General features: G+C 46.4%; 1 protein-coding gene across 2 annotated transcripts in view; it reads right to left on the reverse strand.

The window, feature by feature from the left end:
• Positions 1-633: 633 nt before the first annotated feature.
• The window catches only part of spryd3 (SPRY domain containing 3), a 32,358-nt gene continuing 10,552 nt past the window's right edge, over positions 634-22,439 (reverse strand). The window contains exons 7-11 of one of the 2 annotated variants that reach the window (XM_083676112.1): positions 12,994-13,143; positions 7,984-8,041; positions 3,776-3,895; positions 2,985-3,121; positions 634-2,320 (exon numbers count right to left, since the gene is read on the reverse strand). In XM_083676112.1, the coding sequence (XP_083532238.1) occupies positions 2,186-2,320; positions 2,985-3,121; positions 3,776-3,895; positions 7,984-8,041; positions 12,994-13,143 (600 nt within the window). In that variant the 3' untranslated portion in view covers positions 634-2,185. The remainder of the gene's footprint in view (positions 2,321-2,984; positions 3,122-3,775; positions 3,896-7,983; positions 8,042-12,993; positions 13,144-22,439) is intronic. The other variant, XM_083676113.1, reaches the window with a different exon arrangement.

Raw genomic sequence — 22,439 nt, forward strand, 5'->3', positions numbered from 1 at the left:
TCCATAAGCTAGGTGCACAGAGCCCAGTTCATAGCCCTTCTAGACATGCATTACATGACAAATGCCAGACAGAATGTTGTTGAGGTATGTGATCCTATTGATACCAGTGAGTGAAATAAATGCACACGCTCATCAGCATCAATAAGTGATTATTCTTATCCAGCTAGTAATATCATTGCAACTAACATTATGGACAATGAAAGACAGCCACCCGACAGTTTGTCAATTAGGAAAACATTTCCATGAATCTTGATGCCTTTAACTAGGTGACAGTTGCTGTATCCATGTATGAATGGATGGATGGATGGATGGATGGATGGATGGACGAATGGATGAATGAAAACAAGGCTGGAGGTCTGGGATTGTATAAACATGATTCGAGGAAGGTCAGACACGACAGGGGGTTAGGGTTAAATCATCCAAAAGATATGTCATGTTAGTTCATCAGATTCCCTTTAACATGATTGTGGGAAATACAGTACATTACACATATAAGCTGCCAAATCAGACAAATTTGGCATTGATCCAAAACAAGATTCTCTCGTCCTTTACGAATGTACATTTAATTCACTGTGTACACATCCAGACACCCCCTGTCCCACCCCCTGTCCCACCCCCTGTCCCACCCCCTGTCCCATCCTCTCTGACTAAGCAGCAAAGATTGATGCCCCCCCTGCTGGTGCTGTTGTGTACGGACCCTATTCTCACCAATCTAATCATTATCACACACGTCTAAAGTGCTTGTGACGACAGTATATTGTGTCTTTTCACCATTGCAGCAGACACTGGCCACCAATGTCATTGTCATTCAACAGAATAACAGTCTCTTATTCTTGACTAAAATATGGAATTTAGCTGTGGTTGCAATATGCAATGCAGATATGTACAAGACAAATACATCTGAACGTGATATCATAATTTAGCCCTCTTATATTGGTAAACCGTGAGACTAAAATGCTCCCTGAATCAGAAGAGGCATTTTATCTATGTATGTCTAAAGCTTTTCCTCTGATTAAAAACTGAGCCGTCGTCTTTTCAACAGCTCAAGCAGTCTGAGGAGGTATCTCTGCCGTTTTAGTTGAACAGCATTTCTTAACTCACATACGTTTTTGAGTCATTATCAAAATGGCACTTAATTTGGAAATTAACCTGTAAGACTATCCTCCATAGGGAGAGCAAACAGTCACTCTGAAGTGAGTTACCTTAACCCTCCAACTATCTCTCAGTTGGTAAAAGTCTTAAATGCCAACAGTCTTCCCTTACATGTGACCAGCTCATGTTCTTGATTATATAATTCCATGTACAGAGAACCCTAAGAAAATAACATGCCCAGCATTGGGGACAGATATACAAATCTGTACATTCAAAAATATACAGTATATGGTCATTTACAGTATCCATTTTACATGTGTATTCACACAGACATTTCCAACTGTGGTCTCTTGGTAAGGGCTTAGTAGTTAGTACAGAGATGGCATTCTTTTGCTGTGCAGAAGAACACTATGTTCACCTCCAGCCAGCCCCAGGGGGCAGGGTACTGAGAACACTCACAGGAGGGCTCTCTCTCCCCCTCACACCGAGATATGGGTCAAATCTCAAGAGTCCCTCCTCCATTCCTCATGTCCTCGCTTTCATCCCAAAACGCATTGGAGGAGAAGGTTAGAGGGACGGAACCTCAGACCTTCTCCTCCAATGAGTTTCGAGGAGACGAGGATAGCGGACGCGAGGAATCTAGGAAAGACATTTGAGATTCGGCCCGTGGAGAAAGAAAGTAGCCTAGTGCCTGCGAGAGGAACTACCGGCAGGCTTTCTGACTCTGCACAAATGCTGGCCATGCATTGCTATGTTTGGGTTCATGACAGATGAAATAAACCAAGTGTGCCAGACCTCATGAGAGGAATTTAAGGGCTCACTGTTATAGAGCCCCTGGACTGGGCTGTTTGCTTAACAGAGAGGGGAAAAGGGAGTTTTGATGAGAAATGATAAAACAACAAATTGCATAGAATTATCCAACTCTATGTCTGTGAGGTGGTTTTCTGCCTACTTCTTTACAGTATGCCTGACTGATTGCCACAGATCCTGCTGGTTCAGGTTTGGTTCTTGTTCTGTACCCGGCGGCAAGGCCTGGTGTCGCTACTTGGCCAGACCATGACGTGTGCATTGTGGGACAGTGGAGGTGAAGAGGTTATCCACTCAGGGGGTGCAGGTCTATCTTGACCTTCTCTCCGCTGCTTAGCATCCCAATGGTGGGGTAGAACCCCCCCACCGGCACCCCCACCTCACGACGACCCATCAGCTTCCCGTTCCGGGTGAAGAACACCTGCACGACCACAGGGGGGCGACAGTCAGTCTACATTCATCCACAAACATTCACTACTTTCTCGTAAAAGTACGTCTCAGACTCAATAATATGATGCCACAGATCAAACATTAACCAACCACTCTAAAAATGAAGCTTTACATGTATTCAGTGTCATGTCTTGATCACTACAAATGCCACAGCCATTCATTTTGATCACTATCGCCTTTCTATGCTCTGATGGCATGCAGCCTTAGACTCCAACTGACACGTGTTATGCTTTGTGGGTAAGGTGTCCTGCTGGATAAATATTGACAAATCCCAGGATTACGACTTGGCCTATTCTATTCTCACCCTTGAGTGTTTCAACAGCGCACGCATGCACGAGTGTTACACACGCACGCGCAAACAGCAACGTGAGGTCTGTAATTTCACTGCACTTATATCATTCGAGCAACTACAGCGTATCAAAGTAACAACTAACAAACAAACAACAACTCAATCCTTTATTGGATGATTTGGATCAGATTACACAGGTCGTTTATTATCTGAGCTTTTTGTATATTGTCTTGTGGGGAATTTGTATCTACTGTACTGTCCAGTGGCATTTACAGTGTATGTATGTTAGCATTTGTGCATGGATACTTTAACAAGGGTCGACTTGGGGTTAAAGAGAGACGCTCACCATGACCTTCCTGCCGTCGTTCTCCTGTTCCATCTCGTCCCCCTCTTCCTCCTCCTCTTCATCATTTAAGTACAGGACATTCTGAATGCGTCCCTGCTTTGGCCGAACCTCCAGCCGGTCCCAGTCATCAAAGTCATCTGAGGACAGGACACAACCACACACACACACACACGCACACGCACACACACACACACACACACACAGCTGAATAATCTCTCAAGCGGATGATAAGCGCAACAACGGCATTGCACCGGGTGAGCCATTGTTTTTCAATGGAGGACGCGGCTGCACTTCCTAATCAGCTGTTTCCTAAGTGGGCCGCGGAGGTTTGAGGTCGCGCAAGCTGCGCCCAGAGTTCAAATGTAAACGCTGCACCGTACCTTGCCCTTGAGCCCAAATGCATTGCAAACACTTGTCTTTCATGTGTATTTGTATCTTTGTAACATTTTATGTACAGCCTGTACCTCCCAACTTTGCCTTCTTGCCAGGTCACCCCTGACAAAAGAGGTTTCTAACCTCAATGGGTCTTACCCAGTAAAATAAAGTTAAATACCATCAGACCTGGGTTAAATACTTTCACATACTTGAGAAGCGCTTCATAGTTTGCGTGGTACAATGGAACTAATGGAATTGTCTCAAAAGTGAAAATTCCAAGCTAAATAAAGCACACCTCAAGTATTCAACATAATGTACTGGTTTTTACCCAGGTCTGCCTCAGATAGCAACACATGATTATTTCATTTATGGGGATGATTGACAGTGAAACTGGGCCCCTGACCACCTGCCCTCACCTTCACCGTCCAGTATGTAATCCCGCGGGAACATGATGCCACAACCCATGATGTCACCCTCGAGACAGCGAGGACCAAAGGGGTCCCCAACCCCGCTGCCGTGGAAGATCTTCCCATCATCTGTCACAGAGAGAGAGAGAGAGAAGAGTCTGAGGGCGCTGCTCATGGGGCTTTCAGAAGCCTCTTAAAGCAGACTGGTGTTTCAGATAAACAACTTCACTAATGGGATGTTAAACATCTTTAAATATAAACGACTGGGCTAACTGGTATATCAAGGATGAATGAAAAACAATGAGTTCAGGCCCCTTCTTGCCTTTCACATCACTGTTTTAACAGATGAACTTAAAAAGCCCTGTGAAGATTTAACTGCATCCTGAAAGCAGTTCTCTGTACTATGTTGTTGAAGTTTCACTCCCATGTGATCTCAACAGGTCGGCGCTATACTCCGAAAAAAACACCTCGACCTCTGGTGGAAAACAACAAAACAAAAAAATCGCAAAGTAAAGAGAGACAACAATATAAAAAAAAGAAAAAAAAGAAAAAGAAAGAAAAACATTGCAGAGGTAGCCTGCAGACAAAATCCTCTAGCACGGCGTGGCTGGTAAATATTTGTGGAGTTGTCATGGGACCCGTCCCCGGCTCAGGATACTGTTTAAACAATCTCTATCTGAGCACGGGGCGGGAGATGGAGACACTGTATCATTACGGCTCCCATGCGGGCCCTGTCACAACACCACACACTCGGCAAACACTGGAGCCACGCCGGCACAGGAGCGCAGCTAAAAATAGTGGAGTGGAGTGTGGAGGGGACGGGGGAGGGGGTTGGGGGGGTTGGGTCCTGGGGCTGGGTGGTGGCTGGAGCCGAGGCTGGGGGGCTTGGGGCTGGGGAGGGAAGGGCAGCCAGGCAGGCAGGCTCTCTGGCACCTAAGAAGCCAGGAAACCTGGCGAGAGAGCTGGGAACGGGAAACAGGGCCGGCAGATTTCGTAATATGCCAGTTTGTCTGGAAAAGACCGGGCTTCCCTGTTGAGGAAACTTTGACTTGACAGGTTCCTAAAACATGCAAAATCCAGGTCGCATAAGGGTTTCATCCTTAGAATTGACTCTAAAAACCCACTAAGTTAGGTTAAGCTAGGCAGTGTGGAAGTGGTGGTGGTCGTGGTAGTTAGGGCTGTATGGGGGTTGGGCTGGGGGGCCATGTCGTGGTTGGGCTGGGCTGTCATGGCTAGACTGGGCAAAGCTGTGTGGTAATCAGGCCCTGTGCCAGCTAAGCTGTCTGGTGGTGGTATGTAAAAGCTATGCTAAGCTGTGTAGTACATAACCATCATTGAGTCCATCATCAGCTCATCGATCACCGTCTGGTTCGCTGCCTCTACTGCCAAGGACAAAGGCAGACTCCAGCAGACCATTCGGTCAGCCGAGAAGGTCATCGGCTGCAACCTGCCGTCTCTCCTGGACCTGTTCCACTCCAGGGCCAGTAAGAGAGCAGGAAAGATCATCGCTGATCCTTCCAATCCTGGTCACCACCTCTTCCAAAGACTTTCATCTGGCAAAAGGTTCCAGTCTTTCAAGAGCAAAACCTTGCGCCACCTGAACAGTTTCTTCCCCATGGCAGTGGGCTCACAAACAAGCCCCCTGCTTCTCACTGACTCTGGGACTTCCACCCCACCCTGTCATACACACGCACACGCACACACTGACAGTGTAATTTATATTTATTTACATTTATTCTAATTTATAGTGTACATTCCCCATACCCATTTCACAGCCTCTAGCCTCATTGCCTCTTAGCCTTGCACAGCCTACATAATTTATTGTTCCATTTTGTAATTTCTTTTTGCTATTTTGTTAATATTTTGCTATTTTGTAATTTTTTTGTTAATATACTGCTTATATATTGTTGTTTTATGTTCTATGCACCAACCTCACCATGTCAATTTCCTCTATGTGCAAATATACTTGGCCAAATAAAAGAATTCTGATTCTGATAGTGATTAGGGTTATTGTAGTCTGTGTCGTGGCTACGCTAGGCTAGGTAAGGCTATGTGGTAACCAGGCTAGGCTGTGGGGTGGTGGTGGTTGGGCTGGGTTATGTAAATCCTATGCTAGGCTGTGTAGTGATTAGGGTTACTGTAGTCTGTGTCGGGGCTAGGCTAGGTAAAGCTATGTGGTAGCCAGACCCTGTGCCAGTGAGGTTAAGCTAGCTACTGTAGGCTGTGGGGTGGGCTAGGCTAGGTAAAGCTATGTGGTAACCAGAGCCTGTGCCAGTGAGGTTAAGCAAGCAAGGCTGGGTGGTGTTGGTGGTTAGAGCTGCATGGTGGTTGGGCTGGGTCCTATGCGGGTGTTGAGTCACAGCGCGTGTTAGTCACTGATGAGGAGCTACGATAGGGCGGTGTGCCAGGATGACAGGGTTAATGAGGCTTGCTGAGTGCTGCTGCTTCGCTGGCTGTCGGCTCCAAACAGGGCACAGAAGGTCCACGCTACGCCACAGCCCATCGACATCAGCACCACCACCGCCTCCTCCCCTCATCACAGCCACACACGGGATAGAGGTCCGCAACTGAGCCAACATCCAACATAAACACATACATAAATAAAGAGAGCGATACGCTGGCAGACACCTGCCCTCCGGAACGCGAGATAAACACATAAATAGATACGGTTGTGACCTGAAGAGCCAAATGAGGTAACGACCGGGCAGAGGGACAGTTTACAGAGTGCTCTTTGCCCTTCACTGGGGTTTGGTCGTTAAAAAAAAAAGCCAAGAAGTCAAAATCTTCCCCGCCACAGCTTGCAGAAACCGAGCCAAGGAAACAAATTGTACAACTGTTCCTTCTTTACGAGAATCTGTCATTCATTGGCTTCACTTTAAGTATAGAAGTATTTAAGCATTGTATACATAGGTACGTCGTCGTGTTGCCAGAGTATGTTGTTGCCATATTCTAAACCTCGCCGTTGCTCCGAGAAAAGTATAGGATGCATGGAGTGCAGTAATAAGGGGTAGCGAGACGCCCGATGAGCTGGAAGAAGCTGGATCAGAGCCTGCGCCTCAACCCAAGCATGGGAAGGCTAACCTCAGACGCAGCGTGGAAAACCACATACATCATTTTAGTCTCTAACAAATAAGATTAATGGGAGCTGTGCTGGGACGTGCACATTGCTGTGGCATCCTCCATACACCAGCCAAACCAGGGAGCTCACATAAACACAACCCACTGGGACTGGCATGGCATGGAGTGTTGTGAACCCCATCCCTCAGCACTGCATCATCAGTAGCCCCAGTAGGACAGATATGGAGAGAGTAAACAAGCTAATGCACTCTAAACTCTCAACATGCGTGGAGTGAACACACACACGCGCACGGACACGCACGCACGCGTGCACACACACACACACACACACACACACACACACACACACACACACACACACACACACACGCACACACACACTTCCTTAACGTGGCCATGGCTGAGGCCCTCTTCAATCCCCCTGAGGTTTTAACAATTGGGTCCTTCATACTGGGCCATGTCAGATAAAGACCCACTAGCTCCTTCCGACAGTATCACAGCAGCATCACTCGATGGCTAATCTGTTAGCGATAGCGTACGGGTGCTGAAGACTGCATGTCGGCGTTGGCAGATTCCTGAGGAGATAGCAGTTACAGGCCTGTCGTCACAAAGGGCCACACTGAGCAGTTACACAACCGTGGCTTTGATAACTCTTAACTGATTCTGTAGTTGTTTTCTCTCCTCTCTTCAGTTTGAGTGATATCTCGCACTGATTCCGTTTTAGTTGGGATTTTTTAAGGTTTTTTTTCAATCTTCAGTTTAAGAGATAACTCCCCGTGGAGTGAGATATGATCCGCTTTGTTCTTCAGACGCTGTTTTTTTTTTCTCCTGACTTTATCGGCCTGCGATGCTGACTCTATCTGTTCTGGGCACCTCCACAGCCAGCAGAGATGGTGCCCCAAGATGCTGGTTTTAAACTGAACTGTAGATAGATGGATACACAGGAAATGTCTGTGAGTGATGATCCATCTAAAAAAAATAAAATAAAAAAAACTCCCGCATACTGTATTGCACTAAGGGAAAGTGAATGTGAATAAGCTAGACAGGTAGATGGTCGGAGGGCCAGACAGAAAACAATACAATTGTATGGTAATACATACTGAGGCAACAGAGAGAAAGTGTGACCTGGGAAGACTCACCTGCGTGGTAAGCAACTGAGCCTCGACTCCAGCCCGGGTGTCTGTTCTTGGGGTAGTCCTGCACACACAGATAGACACACACAGGTCATAACTACAGCTAATGTCCTCTCTCCCATTTACTTTTTCACCAGAGAAACCCCAGCCCTGACAAATAGTAACTGAGTAAATTATGTCACAATTGTTTCTTTATAGTATTACATTTATGGGTTATTCTGTGTGGCTCAGTTGGTAGAGCGTAGGTGCTAGCAATGCTTAGGTTGGGGGTTCGATTCCCACTGGGACCAGAATCCCTCTTCCTGACCATTTTTCCTCCTCGCTAGAATTTCATTTCAAGTGTTGGTTGGTTGGCTGCCACTTAGGGGCACAGCTGATACCTCTTTTCTATGCAGGTTCGCCATGCCAACAGAAATAATCAGAGGGCCAACATTTGGCGAAGATCAGAGAGTGAGTCAGAGTAAATAACCAGAGATGTTTTTTGTTCTCTCAGTTCGACATCCGTTAGGAGTCAACCACAGAACCACAGACCCAAGAGCAGGAAGACAACTTGGGTCTAACCTTTTCATTCATCCCTGAATCCAGTTCTTCTACCCCATTTCCTAAAAACAACCCAGGAGCGGGGGGATACGGATGCCCCTTCTAGCAGACCTGTCTTCTCCTCGTGGAGATTATAAACAATTCTAATGATGACAAATTAGGCGACCACAACGTTTAGGCCTAATAAAAACAAGACCGGTAATAGAAATAACAATAGACAGGATAATTCAGCTAAATGTAATTACAATTTGACATTATTTCACATTCTGAATGTGTCTGACCCAAGTCTGGTGTAAACTGACTTCTGATTTCCCCACAGGTGGGAATGGTGCAATGGTTCCTCCGGTCATAAAACAGAAACCAGAGACCAGAGACACCCCAGATGGTCTGGTCAAGACATGAGGGGAAACACAGCCATCCTAGATGGATTGACGGATGCTGCAGTCTGACAACCCCACCGGGGCAGGAGGAGGAGACGGACAGACAGACAGACAGACAGAGAGAGGGAGAAAAAGAGAGACAGAGCGAGACACCAGTAGAGGAACACTCAGAGACGGAGGAATGCAGCTCCCGCTCCAACCGTTCAGCCAAGTCTGCTCTTCTTTCCCTCTTTCCCTCTCTAAACCACAAGCCCAGGGATTTCTCTGGCCTGCTCTCAGGATGACGAGACAAGACCAGAGGAGAGGATTGTCTCCCTGTCGGTCAGGGGTTTGGTTTCACGAAGGGATGAGACTCTGGTCTGATCAATTCTTTGGTGAGACCAGTGCTTACTGGATCTGTTTATCTGATGGATTTACAGTCTTCCCACTGAACCGCAGACCTGGGTCTAAGATATGAATGATATAATACCCCTCAGTTTGTATCTCTGCCATCTCAGCCATGTTATTGTCTGGGTCTATAGCAATGCAGCAGTTATTGCCCAAATATTGACAACTTAGTATTAGTATTAAACAAAAACGTTAAGTAATCAAATGAGTTTAACAAGTATAAAATGAATATTTGATATCACGCATTATATTTGATTATCTGTAATACAAATAGGCATAAACTGTCACAACTGTTTCTGTGTAAACGTACGTGTACATTAACCCGGGCCTTTCCTTAAACATGAACTTTCGGCCACCGCGGTCTGCAGAAGCCATCAGTATAAAGTGAGCTGCATCCAAGAACAACAAACACAGTAGCTAGCGTTCGGTCCATAGTAAAGCCCTATCTGATCCCTAGGTGCTTTATCAGTGTCATAGGAGCAGCCTGCATTTCCACACTGTGACAGAGTGAACAACAAACTGCCAGAGAGAGAGAGAGATGCTGCTGCTACCCGTGGTGGAAGCAGCCAGCAAAACAGATACCATCTCCCCCAGTCCCAGTCCTGGCTATAAATATCCCCCTAGGATTACCGCAGGTGAGCGTGTGTGCGTGTGGTGTGTGTGGGGGTGTGTGTGTGCGCCCACAACCTCAGAGAGAGGTGTTGTGTGTGAGTGTGTACTCTGTGTGTGTGTGTGTGTGTGAGCATGTACTCTGTGTGTGTGTGTGTGTGTGTGTGTGTGTGTGAGCATGTACTCTGTGTGTGTGTGTGTGTGTGTGTGTGTGTGTGTCCACAACCTCAGAGAGACATGGAGGGTTGGGGTAGTGAGGGGGTGTAGGGGTGGTGTAGTCTTGTCTGTTTGTGTAACCTCTTGCCATCATGGTGTAAACCCACCACTGACATGAAGCACCCGCCAGCCGCAGATAACTCCATCAAGACAAGTCGCTGATCTAAGTCAACAACCTCCTGTTGTATTGTTGTTGCTAAACCTGAACAGAGAGGCCTTGGCAGTGGGCACCATAGAAATAGAATTCTCCATCACGGTCTACCCATCATGGGCCGTTGATTTGAATGGGAATGTTCGTTCTGTCCACTCTATTTCTATGCTTGGCACAAGCACAGCTGCCTTTGTTCCGAACCTGAACCCTTTGTAGAATAAACATGCAGCAGGCAGGCGCTGCGTGTATGTGTGTGCGTGTGTGTATATGTGTATGTGTGTGTGTGTGTGTGTGTGTGTGTGTGTGTGTGTGTGTGTGTGTCTAGTGCTCCATCAGGAAGGGTAGTTCCCAGGCCCAGTCATAGTCCCAGTCCCAGACCAGAGGAAACAGAGCTCCTTCAGGGGCGGCTGGGGCTGAAACTGACCCCGTGGGGACGGAAGAGGGCAGAGGAAAGGGCCGACTAGGCCAGCGCGATAACGGCCCGCCACAGTGGCTCATTCTCACTCTCACACACACACACACACACACACACACACACGGCTGCTGAGGCACCAACGCTGTTCTCCACCACTGCCTCCCTCCACCACTGCCTCCCTCCACCCCTCCACCCCTCACTAGGTCTGGATCTGTCTTTGTCCTGCACCATAGCAACCAGTGTGTACTCCGGATGCAAGCTGCACCGCTACCAAGCACACATACATACATCTCCACTCTTATCTGCAGAGGAAGGAGAGCGAGGGCAGAGGTAGCGCCAGATCTGGGAAGTGGGGCTGGGGGGTTAAAACAGATCTTAGATTACATGTCTCGCCCCCCCCCCCCGTCCTCCCTTTACACACAGAGTACATTAGCAAACATACAGAGTTCATAATATAATGCCACGAATGCCATGAAATTGACTGAGATCATTTTGGAGATCTTTTTCACTTACTTCCACTAAAAACAATTCTTTCTAGACTAAAATCATTGTAGAACGTCTTGGGTAAGCACAGGGTATCTTTTTTTTTTTTGTTAGTTCACTGGAAGTGTAATCGGCCTTTAAGCTTCCGTCACACCTGACAAACAGGTCAGCTGCTGCTCTGCCATACTGTAAGTAGAGGACGGTGCAGTGCAGCCATCAGTCAACAGGGCGGCGGCGCCCCTCATAAACGCCAATAATGACTTGATGTGTGTTTGTGTTTGGGTCCCTCTCTGGACCCGGCCAGCAGCAGGATGCTGTGTGAACTCAGCATGCAATGTTGACTAGTAAACAGTACTTAGACAAATCTCTAATTACCTGCTTTATCACCTCTGTTGGCCTTTGCCATGAATGTCCTTGTAATGAAACACAGATGGAGAGAGATGGGAAGTATTGTGAAGGGAGGAGGAGGGGAGGGGAGGGAAGGCAGGGAGTTATCGCCACCCAGCTTTAAGGTCTGGGAGAGGAAAGGGGAAGCGACGGCCTTGCTCAATCCGCCGCAAGACAAGTTGGTCAAATGTGTGTGTGTGTGTGTCTGTTTTTGTGTGTGTGTGTGTGTCTGTGTTTGTGTGTGTGTGTGTGTGTCTGTTTTTGTGTGTGTGTGTGTGTCTGTTTTTGTGTGTGTGTGTGTGTGTGTGCGTCTGGGGGAGGCAGCAGAGCAGACCCAGCTGCCTTGCTCTACTCTCCCACTAGACAAGCTGGTTAAAGTGTTTGCGGTGTCTCCAACCTGACAGTCATTAGTCTCTGCCTGCACCACGGCCTTGGACGGACCAGAGAGAGAGGAGCACCACACAGCAGCAGAAGCAGCCCACGCCATGCAGCCCACACCATGGCTGGGGAGGTTCTCACTACTGCACCATCACCACCACCACCACCACCACCATGCACCCTACTGATGTCTCAAGGCTAGAACATTCTGTACCTACAGAGGCCCATCCCATCCGGTCTCTCTGGTCCTCTAAAACAGTGTCCACAAAAAAAAAAGGCACAAGGACTAAAAATAAAAAAAACTGGAACATGTGCAATGCAAAAATGCGTCAGATTGGACCTTCTTTACTCATGTACACTGTATTTCTGTGCTCTCTTCTGTCACACAATACTGTATCTGGATCTGACCTCAGAATCATGCATTTGTAGTCTAGTTGGGGATTTGTCAGTGCCTGAAACATCAACCTTTTACCCACTGATATCACAGGCTGTGTTACTCTGTGTGTTGATCGGTCTTGATCAGTACCAAAACAGCTATGTTTTTTTTGTGTTGCGCTGTAAAGCTTGGTTATTATGGGAACTGTAGCTCCTGTGCTGTGCTTACATTAAATGGGAACCTCATGTGCATTCTTTGGAAAAAGAAATGAGGGTTTGAATTAGACGTGCTAACATTTCTTAATTGTTTTTTTCCTCCTCTGCGTGTTTCATCTTTCCAAAGTAGCCATTATGTCCGGCAAGCACACAGTGTCCTCCAACACAGCTGTTCAGTAATGGGAAAGAAATTAAGTAGGATGACAAAACTAGTCATGGTTAAAAAAAAAAAACAACAACAACAATAACAACATGCATACAGACTGTGAATCCCAAATCAATCCCCAACACCCACTCATGTAGACTGTTTTGTGAAGAGGAGGATTGTAAGCAACATGGCAATAGCTAGATCTTGTCCTCTGATAAGCCAGGTAGAATCTTGCCATACTGCTTAAACCTATCCGATCCTCTTGAGATCTACACGAGGGTGTAAGGAGCTAGGGGTTGACTGGAGATTCGGCGTTATGCGTGCTGCTTACCCTTCTTGTCAGGCCCAGGGCGATGTAGCACTTCTCTCCAGCATCGACGATCTCCACCTCAAAGTAGTGGCTGCGGGTGCTGAGGGGCTGGCGGGCCTGGGCCAGACCCACGTCCATGATACTATTCCCCTTACCTACGTACTCCAGGAGCTGTAGGGGGGGGGGGGGGGGGGGGGACAGGGAGAGGGAGGGAGAGAGGGAGAGAAAGGTTAAACAGGCTATTTTGACTGTACTGTAAGTTGACCTCAGTACCTCAGAGTTGTCAGAGAAAGACACACATGGGCCAGAGTAACCGAGTACACTACAGACATGGTCACATGGTCCCGAGTCTAAAATAACACCTTATTCCTGTAAGCGTAACTCCCCACATTCGCGGAAATCGTCAATGGGAAACTTGAGTTCTTCCCATAGCGTACAGTACTACTTTTGACCAGAGCCCCAATTTTGACCAGAGAGAGAGATAGCCCTACGGCTCTGGTTGAAGGGGCTATACGGGGGCTATACGGGGGCTATATGGGGTGTCATTTGAGATATTCCCATACTTCCAGTCCTATGAGGGGGCAGATGTACTCACAAATGACAGTGGTGATACTGGCTGACGCACTCCATCCCTGTGAACCGCCCACTGGCCCACCCACGTCTACTACATGTACCTGTGTAGACAGTCTTAGCCAACATCATCTCTACATAGTAACGTCTCCACAAAAGGGGTTTACAGAGGGTAGGGAAAACAACAGGTAAGGATGGGCCAGTACTGTATTGTACTGTACTGTACTGTAGGTGGGCAACTAGGCAACCAAGTGTTCTTTGTGCTTCAGTAGTTTCCATCATCTCGTTGTCTGTCATGGAGAACGCCGCCACCGCCCCCCGGTTTGAAAAGAGAAAGATGACAGGCAAGGATGAGGTGGAATCCGACTTAACAGAGTCCTCTAATAAGCTTATGACAACACCTGGGCGTGTGGCAGGGCCTAGCCCAGAAGCCAAACACGTGATTGGTAGAGTTGAGTGAGCAAAGGTTCCCAATTAGATCATTTCCATTTTCCTTTTCGGATTATTATGCATCGGTTGCTTGGTGATCCATCGAGTGGAAATAACGCAGAGTCTCAGTCAACAACAAAAAAATCTAATTATTCTCAGTTCTTGTACAGCCTGATTGATGGACCCAGACAGGGATATAATACAGTATCGTTTCTGTGTGTGAGTGTATTACCTTTAGGCCAAATACAAGTATTAGTCAGTAAAAACATCATATGTGAGAGAACAAAGTCGGAACAAACTTGGTCAAATACTTCGCCCACCATGAAAAACACAATCAAACGAGACAGAGAGAGAGAGAGAGAGAGAGAGAGAGAGAGAGAGAGAAACTGAATGAGTCAGACTAATTTTAGTGCTGTGCTGTACTGTAATTACTAACGCTCAGATGTCCTGCCTGCCAGGTACCAGTGTTCACAATACTTTACAACTGTTCCGTTACCACCGTTGGCTGTAATTCAAACCTTGCTTCTTTCATGATCACCAACTGACGCTAACCTGACTAACCTCTCACCTCCCTCTCTGCTGCTCAGATGAAAAATTTTCTCTCATCTGTCACAATTTGAAAGACGATATTTTGGTTATTTGCTGAATGTGTTTGTTTCTTCTCGTGCTCCCCCACATCTGCTTGGGCAGTGGAAACATTTCCTGGATGGCGTGACATGTCAAAGCTCTACAGGTGTTCTTATTTATCTTAGACGAGCTGCGGGTCAGACAGCGTGGTGGCACCAGGAGAGGTGGGTCATAAAAACTCATGGTGGTCAAGAAATAACGCTGATCGTATCCCCGGGAGTCTACTCTGGAGGGGAATCTGCACATGAAAGCTACATTTAACTGAGTCATTGACCTTGCTTTCTCTATGGGGAGAGTAGATGGGTCGTGAGATTAAAAAAAAAAAAACTTGGAATCTGCCATATCATGGACAGGGGATGAAGAAAGTTGATGATGTAAGAATATCAGAAACTAAACCTTGTGGATAACAGTCGCTAGCTATAGTATATAGCTGAGCTAAAACTTCTAATACAGTAGCTAATACTGCTTAGCATCTCACTAAGACTCAAATTAAACTTCAGTTTTCCAATAGCGAGTTATTTTTTCAACATCTGACTTCTCTGTTACCATACCTCTCTAGCAACTGACAAAACTTGTCTTTGAAAGATAACATTTCATTCTATTGTTCTTTCTGTACATTGACTAAGGTTACCATAAATGACTGGCTTGTACAGGACATGATGTCCTCAAGTCATTAGCCTCAATTAATGGTTACCCTCACCACCCACTTTCTCCATCTTTCTTTTTTTAGACGCTGTCCTTTCTTGTTCTCTGACACTCCTGTTCTCTCTCTCGCTCTCTCTCTCTCCTCTCAACCTTTTCAACTTTCATGCCTGGACAGTTGCAGCTCTTTTGAAGGAGGAGGAGGGAGTTGCCGTAGTAGTCACACCTTCCTGCCTCTGTACTGCTGAGTAATGGATGGAGAGAGAGAGTGGGGGGGGTGCAAGAGGGGGAGAGAGAGAGAAAGAGAGAAAGAGAGAGAGAGAGAGAGAGAGAGAGCCACTGCTTTAATTTGCTCTCCCTGCAGCCTGGAGCAAGCTTCACTGAGAGCGCTGACAGATCCTGCAGTCTCTCTCTCTCTCTGCTTCTCTGTGGCTCTCTCTCCCCATCTCTCCCTCTTTCTCTGATCCTGGCACCAGAGTGGAGGTGGGGGTAGGACCCTGTTTTGTTGACCTGCTGCCCGGGCAACAGGTGCAACACGCTGAGACGTCCTCCCTGTTTCCTTCCTGTCACTCCCGGAGAGAACTTGGAGAGACCAGTATCTGGTCCCTGATACTGGCCTGATTCATCCCACCTCCCCCCCAAAAACACGCGTGCACCAGCGACACACACGTGCGCAAGCCGGGAGGGGAGCCTCCTTGGTCTGAGTTCCAGCCTTTCCAAGTTCTCAAAAACAACAAAACAGGGCCCTGCCCCCACCTCCACACACACACACACACACACACACACACACACACACACACACACACACACACACACACGCTCTCTCTCTGTCTCGTAAATTACTTGTCCATCAATCGTCACTAATCTACTGGATCCTAAATAACCTTGCTGAGCATCTTCATTAATGAAACAAAACCGCTCTCATTCTGACACAGACTGTTAAAAGCATTCTGTCAGGGTCTTTGCCTGTGGCCAAAAGCTTACAGGTGACGTTTTTTGTTTAATGCACCCAGCAGAACCAAAACAAAACGCAATTTGTTTCCATTGTTGACAGTACATCGGGGAAAAAAAACATAGCTTTAACTGTCCATTTTTTTTTCCAGTAACTAGCCTACATTTCTTCTGTAGCCAGTCATATATTCAACCCAAGACAAGTGCACAGATTACAAAGATAGTCAACATCGAGTCAAAACACACTCCAGAAATGAGCTATAACTCATTCACTGATGTTTGGTAAACAAAACGTTTTCCAGATGCCAGATTCTTAGGGAATGTTTTGAACATTCACTGGGGTGAGGCTGTGTATGTCTGCAAGGGCGTCTTTATTTTCTACTGCTTACTAATAAATCCATCACTCAGTCTGAACAATGACTCAACATCTTTTCAGCTTGAATAAGCGTCAGGTACACAGTACAGTACATGGCATTCAGACAAGGATAAGCTACTTGGAACAGTGAGGTAGTCATAGTATGAGAAGCACCCAGAGGGGGACAATTCACGTGGATCCAAACAATGCCGTTCATTCCCAAAATATACAGTCGGCCTACTGGTAATAGGAGCTTGACTCTCCCATGATGTGATGTCTCCCATCCATCATCCACATTCTATTGTATTTGACTGTCCTGCCCTTCTTTACGCATGCCATGTGTGCATGACAACCGACATTTAGCCTAGAGTATCAGAGTCAACTTTTAATCATCCACCCCTGTGGTTTTCTTTTTTGTAAAATAGGAAAACCACCAGAGCATTGGGGCGACACCTCTTCACTCACTGAGCATGTGGAGGTTTTCATCACCTTTTAATAGAGACATTGTTATCATCGCTCCCAGGGCTGCAGGGAGGATGTTGCCTAACCGTGCCCATGCACTGCAAGTGGCACCATTTCTTTGGATTTTTACAAAGTAATAAAATACGATGTTGGAAAAGCCCTGAGGCTATTTATGGGAAACACGTAAAATGCGCCACAGCGTAGATGCCATGAAGACATGGCAGTACACACACTAGGCTATTATCAACAAAGACTTCCCAGTTAACCGTCTTTGACTGGTTAAAGGCATAACAGTGTGTGGTTTTGGTGAAAACAAGGACACTAGGCCTATATGGGGGACAGGGTGTCATTTGGGACTAAAACCCAGTCATGGCAGATTAAAGGACCCATACATGTATGTATATGTATGCCTTCACTACTGTATGGAGTATGTCCTCCTCTTGCATTCAACCATGATTTCCAAAACTTGTAAGCCTTATTCATTTTATAACTTAGTCTTAAGTGCAAGAGCAGTATAGTTGACTATTCCCTTCAAAGACATTCAGCTGTTACATAAAGGTGTTCCAAAAAGTCATTATTACACATTGTGACATAATACTCAATACTCTCCTGTTCACCCGGAGAGTGAGTGTACCGAAGAAAAATATATAACTTTTCTCCTTTCTAAAATCTCCCAGTTGGGGAGTCCACGAGTGTCCTAGAAATAATTCCTCAGCTCTTCTCCCCACATGTGATATTAAGACCATAATTGCCTGCAGCAGCAGCCTCTTCCTGCCCCCAACCCCCCACTGATAATCTGCTGGTTACCTCCAGGGAGCGCAGCTTAGAAGCGCTTTATGTGGCGATAGCAGGAAACAAATGAGCTGTGGTAGAACTCTGGGGCTCCTGCACACAAATCTGTCATTTCACAAAATGTTTTATTGCCTCTGCAGACAAATATGAGACAAAATGAGAACCTCAAGAGAGAAAAATGTGCTTTAAGTAGGAGAGCAACATCTCACCAGCAGCCGAACTACTATATGTCAAAACCAATATGTGCTGCTATTTGACTGAAAACTGTATCATGAGCTGCCCCAGAGTCTCACTGTCTCGACTGTAGCTGCTGTAGCTGCTGTTTCGATGTACAACAGACATCCGAGTCATCGTCATTCGTGGCGATCCGAGATATCACTCTCACCCATCTAGGGACGCTTTCAGAAATGATGCAGACAAAGTGGAAACTTTCAGACTGGTCTTGTTAAAGCAGGTTGGCCCAGCCTAAACCTCCCACCGACAGAGAGATAACTCATAGCTTCCTCCTTTCTCACGCTGCTGTGGTTCCCAGAGAGGAGAGGACAGACAGTCAGTCAGTCAATCAGTCGGTGCCATGGCAGGCAGGCAGGGCCTAGCGGTGATCGGAGGTGGGGGGTTTCAAACAGTTTATGGGAAAATGATGAACTCCACCAGATCAAACAACAGAGTCACGATGGGATGCAAGGAGGAAGGAAAAAAGGAAGGAAGGAAGGAAGGAAGCAGGCAACCTTAGAAGGGTGTTAGCCGCCTCGGCTAATGGAAATGGACATGACTGGTGTGGTGGTGGTTCAGACTGAGCTGAACTCTCTAGAGGGGTAGATTACATGCATTGGCAGAAATATAAACACAAGCTAACCCAGATGATACACTGTAAACTGTCCCGTTTCAGCGAGTTGGCACAGCAGCCTACAGAGAAAGACTATGATCCTCCATTGAGATGAATAGGCTGTGAATAATGTTCAGTAAAGCATGATGAATTGTTTTTGATAGATTTATTATTACCAAGACCAGCTTGGGGATATGCTCTGCTTCTCATTACACTAGACAGGCCACACTCTGAGAGGGTCCAGGCCCCCGTAGAGACCAACAACAATCAGAGGGTCTACGTGACCATAGCTGGTACACAGCGGCCTGTGGGTTGTCTGCAGAGGCACGTACAGTAGGCATGTGACGGAGAGCGAGGGAGAGAGGGTGAGCAAGAGGGAGAACGAGGGAGAACAGGGGAGAGCGAGGGATGGTGAGGGAGAGCGAGGGATAACGAGAGAGGGTGAGAGTGAGAGAGCAAGAAGGAGAGTGAGAGATAGCTCATTCCTGCAGACCCAGGTGCAGGCCACCCGCTGCAGTGCTGGGGGGATTAAGTTGGTGGGCACAGCCGCTGCTGTGGCAACAGGGAGAGAGGGATTGGCGGCTTGCGTTCGTATGGAGCGGCACGTACGCAGCGAATCCCAGCCAAACGCCTCTTCACTAGACAAACACACAGAGGCAAGAACACGGTGGCCGACAAAAACATATAGCATTACTCAATGTATTTTTGAGTCATTGAGTAATTGTCATTTATCATTTATATGGATTACTCAAACGTGTTTTGTTGGTTTTAAGTAGCTGACATTGAGAATTATGACAAAGGCACGAAACATAAATCAACACTGAGGTAATATGGAAATGTACGCAATACAACAAGGCAGATTTTACATCGCCTGTGAAAACATAGTGGGCCTATAAATAAATCTATTCAAAAAGGGGGTTTAAAAGGTGACCAAGCAAACAAATTAATCAACTAAAAAGTGCCTGAGTCATCGGGAGAGCACTCTTCAAGGCCAGTGGTGGGTCATTGAGCTGCCAGTGGAGAAGCCTTCAGTGTGACTTGTACTGTTCTGTAACAGGGAGGGCCACCAAGGACAGCATGCTGAATGAAGGCTCACTCAATTCAGTGAGTGATGGGGAAAAAAGGATTCATTATTCTGAATAAGTGGCCTTCATCCAAGAGACAGGTGGTTGTGTGAAACGCTGATTTCATATTTCAATGAAAAGGAGGAAGAGGGGGAGGAGGACAATGTGAAGAAAGAAGAAGAAAGACTGCAAATAATACAGACAAGACAAGAATAAGAAACACATAGCTAGAATGGTATTCGTTTTCTAATACATCTATTCCGTCACACCAGCGTCAAGGACAGCTTAGGCCTAGATAACGGCCATGTAGGCTACATTTGAAGATAGAGGAGGATGGACGGCAGGCAGAAAGAGTGAAAAATGTGGCGGGCGGGTTTGGTGTTTTGCTAGACATGCATGATGACAGTTGGCACAGCGCTGGGATCTGATACCCACTTATCTAAACAGGAGCGGCCGTGCCGCCGGCTGCAATGTAAACAGTTCACAAAGGCAAGGACTCGGTTGCAGGCAAGTCAGTGCCATCGCCATTGTCCTCCGCGCATTCTGCGGCTTTGCACTTCTCAATTCCGCCTCATAAATAGCATTCCATTTAGAAAAGATATTTATCTTGCGGGAAGTTTCTTTTTTGTTGGAAACCATCCGAAGGGATGAACAGTTATTATCCTGGACAGTTATTCCAGTATATCAACACTTACTAAAATAGAAACACGTAAAAACGAATTCCACTGTTGAGCCCAAAGTTTACAAATGCGACGCTGACTCAAAACAAACCAGGCTTTCGGTCTGGTATTGTCGGTATGTCATGGGAAACATTCACTGGAGATCTCTGTTGCATAGCTACATACATTATAAAAGAGGGGAAAACATTTGCATGGCTTTCATCTAACTATTCCGTGAGATTAACACTCTCCACCTATGGAGACAGTGATATGGCATGGGAACTAGAAAGCTATTGAAAAACATCGAGGTGTTTGGTTTGGAACAAGCAGAAACGCGTCATGAAAGGGGATCGCTTAATTCCTTCAACAAATACAGGTTAAAAATAGACGGTGGAAGGTGGAAGAGTTTCGGTATTGGTTTCCACCAAATATTTCACCGTTCAGATCTCCAAACCAAACACGAACTTTAAATCATGCCTGATCAGATATCCTCTGCTGTTAAGAGTGCAATTCTACACCACACAGATAGTCCTAGTACTACTGTAGACTACAGGTAATAACTGGGGCTGTCAATGGGAACGTGTGAATTCCTGCGATAAAACCACATTCCAAAATACGCGTTATTATTATTTTTTAACGTCGTTATTGCAATTTCCCCAGTTTGTACCATAGTTTTGTTTTCACTGAACGCGTGCATGCAACAACGGAGAAGGACAGACACGCTGATGAAGTGTCCACAACCTTGCGGCCCTCTGTGTTTGAGATGATCAGCTTCAGCAAGCCCCTGCGCAGTTTCGCTGATATTGATCAACAATCGGTGGTTATTTCTCAAAGGACTGTAGTCTTGCAGCAGCTACTGTATCGTGTAACTTGTCTTCTAGGTCTCACTCCTTACATTTTGATTTTATGGGCCTATAGTTCTTGACATAGGCTGAAGAGATTTGAGAGTTAGCCAAGTTCCTATAGTACAGTAATTCAATCAGAAACATGGGGGACTTATTTATTCCCTTTGAATGTGTGTTGTTGTTGTGGATCTCAGCTGAGAAGATCCAGGTATCCCCTCCCCATTGTATATAGTAGCTTGTCATGTTGAATACCATGGATATGGGGAGTAGATACAAGTGAGATTTCTTTAAAAGTATTTATATCATTTAAGAAGCTAATAAAACATCTGATGCAAATTATTTTGTGTTTTCTCCCCTTTATATGACATCTACAACCCACTGTAGAGGTTTTTTTCAATGAATATCCTTAATTAGGGCTAAATTTGACCAAACAAAACGTGCGATTAATTTGTGATCAATAACATAAAACCATGGCAACTTTTTTTTTTAAATCATTTGATAGCCCTAGTAATAACCCTAGTAATAGCCCTAGCAATAACCCTAGTAATAACCCTCAAGACAATTCTCCTTCCCTTACAGAATCCCTCACACTGCACTCCCCCCCCTCTCAGAGTGCTACTGTAGAGAGGACATACTGAGAGACCTCATTCTCAGCTACCCAGCTGCTAGCTAAGACCTTGTGCTTGTCCAAACTCAACACCCTTTATCAGCTCCAGCATCACCAACCCCAGCCCCAGCACCAGCCTCTCTCCACAACATGCTGGTGAGGGCTACTCCACCACTCCTTAACTCAGATCAAAAATAAAGACAAACAAAAAGTCTGCAGGACTGGCCTAACTGAGCACCCCAGCTGTGAAAACCTCCAACCACATGAGAAGGAGTAAAAGATTCCTTGGAGTCCCATTACTCCCCTTATTGAATTTTTACAACCTGGTGAGCTGCCAGCCCTTGGCTCCGCCGACCCGCTCCGTGCCATTGCCAGCCTTCAGTCCAGGAAAACAGAGAGCATGTTAGTTCATCTCTAACCCGCAGCACCGCTTTTATGACCTCAGTCTACCTTCAGAGCTGTTGATGATGATGGTCTGTGTGTATGCTTCTGACTGGGAGGTGGAGGTGTGGGATCGCGCACACACACACACACACACACACACACACACACACACACACACACACACACACACACACACACACACACACACACACACACACACACACACACACACACACACACACACACACACACAC

The sequence above is a fragment of the Argentina silus genome (assembly GCF_951799395.1).
Source record: "Argentina silus genome assembly, chromosome: 8".
Taxonomy (NCBI): domain Eukaryota; kingdom Metazoa; phylum Chordata; class Actinopteri; order Argentiniformes; family Argentinidae; genus Argentina; species Argentina silus.